The 2,248-nt window shown below is 62.5% G+C and overlaps 1 protein-coding gene across 1 annotated transcript; it reads left to right on the top strand.

The window, feature by feature from the left end:
* Positions 1–483: 483 nt before the first annotated feature.
* On the top strand, positions 484–1,161 carry Trnp1 (TMF1 regulated nuclear protein 1). Its single transcript, XM_028759578.1, has one exon. It carries the CDS (start codon positions 484–486, stop codon positions 1,159–1,161), a length of 678 nt encoding a protein of 225 aa, XP_028615411.1.
* The last annotated feature ends 1,087 nt before the right edge of the window (positions 1,162–2,248 follow it).

Genomic DNA, 2,248 nt, shown 5'->3' with positions numbered 1-2,248 from the left:
CCCAGAGACATGGGCTGGGAGGGAGTCCTAGCGAACCTTGTGGCCTAGGAGCGCTAAGTTCTATTGCTAGGCTGTCACACGGGCCGGGCAGGGGAGCAGAGGTGACGCCCAGCCAAAAACCTCTTCTGGACGGAGACTGAAATGTTTGACTTTTAAGCATTACCATCGAAGTTTACTGAGGTGACTCCAGGCAAGGAAAGTGACCGTCACTTATCCACCTAAAACTTGGGGTGATGCCCAAATAGAGTCAATCTGGGAGAAGGACAGGGAACTTGAAGCACTTGAGGACAAGCTCCCTGGCTGGAGGCAGGGACATGCAAGTCTCGGATTGGCTATGCTGCTATCGCTCCGCCCCATGTGCTATAAGATGCTGGGCGGCGCGTGAGGCCTGGGTGTGGGCTCTGCGGCCGCCTCTCACTAGTCTCGTGCCCAGCATCTCTCCTCCCCACGCACCGACAGCCCTGGGCCGCCGCGGGGCGGGGGATGCCGGGCTGCCGCATCAGCGCCTGCGGCCCAGGGGCCCAGGAAGGGACGGCAGAACCGGGGTCGCCCCCGCCGCCACCCCGGGAGACCCTGCCGTCCCTCCAGCCCCCTCCCCCATCGCCGACCTCGACTCCGACCCCCACTCAGTCACCGCCGTTACCCGAGGCGGCCGAGACACCCGTGGAAGGGCAGGAGCTGCAGCGCTGGCGCCAGGGTGCTAGTGGGGGGTCTGGGGGCGCGGGCCCGGCAGGGATCGGGGGCGCGGGCGCGGCGGCAGGGGCAGGGGGCCGCGCGCTGGAGCTGGCCGAAGCGCGGCGGCGACTGCTGGAAGTGGAGGGCCGCCGGCGCCTGGTGTCGGAGCTGGAGAGCCGGGTGCTGCAGCTGCACCGAGTCTTCTTGGCTGCCGAGCTGCGCCTGGCGCATCGCGCCGAGAGCCTGAGTCGCCTGAGCGGCGGCGTGGCCCAGGCCGAGCTCTACCTGGCTGCGCACGGGTCGCGTCTCAAGAAGGGTGCGCGCCGCGGTCGCCGGGGTCGGCCCCCCGCGCTGCTGGCGTCAGCGCTCGGCCTGGGGAGCTGCGTGCCCTGGGGCGCAGGGCGGCTGCGGCGCGGCCAGGGCCCCGAGCCGGACTCGCCCTTCCGCCGCAGCCCGCCCCGCGGCCCCGCCTCCCCCCAGCGCTGACCTCAGCACCCCAGACCCGGACCCCTAGCCTCCCGAGATAGGCGGTCTTCAGGTGCGGGAGGACAGACGGACGGATCCAGGTGCTGGCTAGATGGACGGCGTCATCTACACGGAGGAGACAGCGGGGGTCCATGGGGGCCCTGAAAGTGACACTGAGGTGCGGTGTTGTTGACTGGTGTTTTCTGGGGTACAGCGTGTGTCTGTGTCGAGGGGTGTAGGATCCGGGATCTCCCATGTCTGGACATCTGTGGGGCCCTAATAGAGTTGTGCGTTTTTTCCCGTGGCTTCTTTCATAGCGGGTTAGATGGCAGCCCCAAGTCCCCTTATAGAGCTGAACTAGTGGAGGGTGTTTGGCTTCCGGAGGGATTTGGTGGCAAACTTTAAGCAAGCTGGAGCTTGCTGCAATATTGCAACATCTGCTCCCTCACCTGTGCTTGTGTGGTCTCTCCTGGGTCCCCTGGGACTGTAAAAGCCCTGCCCTCAAAGTTTCTACTTAGACCCAGCTCCATCCCTTGCGATGGGGGAGGGCTGGCTCAGGGCTGTATGACTGGATTCTCCTCCTCTGAGTCTGTGACTTCCATTGGAGGAGACAGAAACCCAGAAGGTTGAAGGCTTCTCTCCTCGCCCCCACCCCCCATCGAACTTAGGTCTCTCTGTTTCTAGGGGACAATGTTTCCCATACTCCTAACCATTTTGTTACCTGTTTACAGCCCGATGGAGATATTCAGAATGAGGTGTTTGTCACCTGCTCAGCTAGAAGCCCTCCCCAAAACATCTCTAAGATAGCTGTGCCAGGGATGGAACCAGGTGACACTCTTTAACAGCCCCCAGGGAGCAGGCATGGCATCAACTTCCAGAAAGGGGGGCCTTAAAGGGCCAGACTAGAAATGCCACCTACTTCTTCCTGACCAGATGCCCTTCAGGCCCCTATTCCTCTGTCCCTACTCGGCTGTGCGTGACCTGGCTGCAGCCTCACTCATCAGTGGAAAGTGGGTATAACCACCTCTGAGGAGGGTTGTGGGGAAGCTAAAACAGGGTCTAGGATTCCTTTTCCCACTGTAAGTCATGGTTGGATATTTTACTCATT

The sequence above is a fragment of the Grammomys surdaster genome, unplaced genomic scaffold, assembly GCF_004785775.1.
Source record: "Grammomys surdaster isolate TR1022 unplaced genomic scaffold, NIH_TR_1.0 126313, whole genome shotgun sequence".
Classification (NCBI taxonomy): Eukaryota; Metazoa; Chordata; class Mammalia; order Rodentia; family Muridae; genus Grammomys; species Grammomys surdaster.
This window is presented reverse-complemented; position numbering and strand designations above follow the sequence as displayed.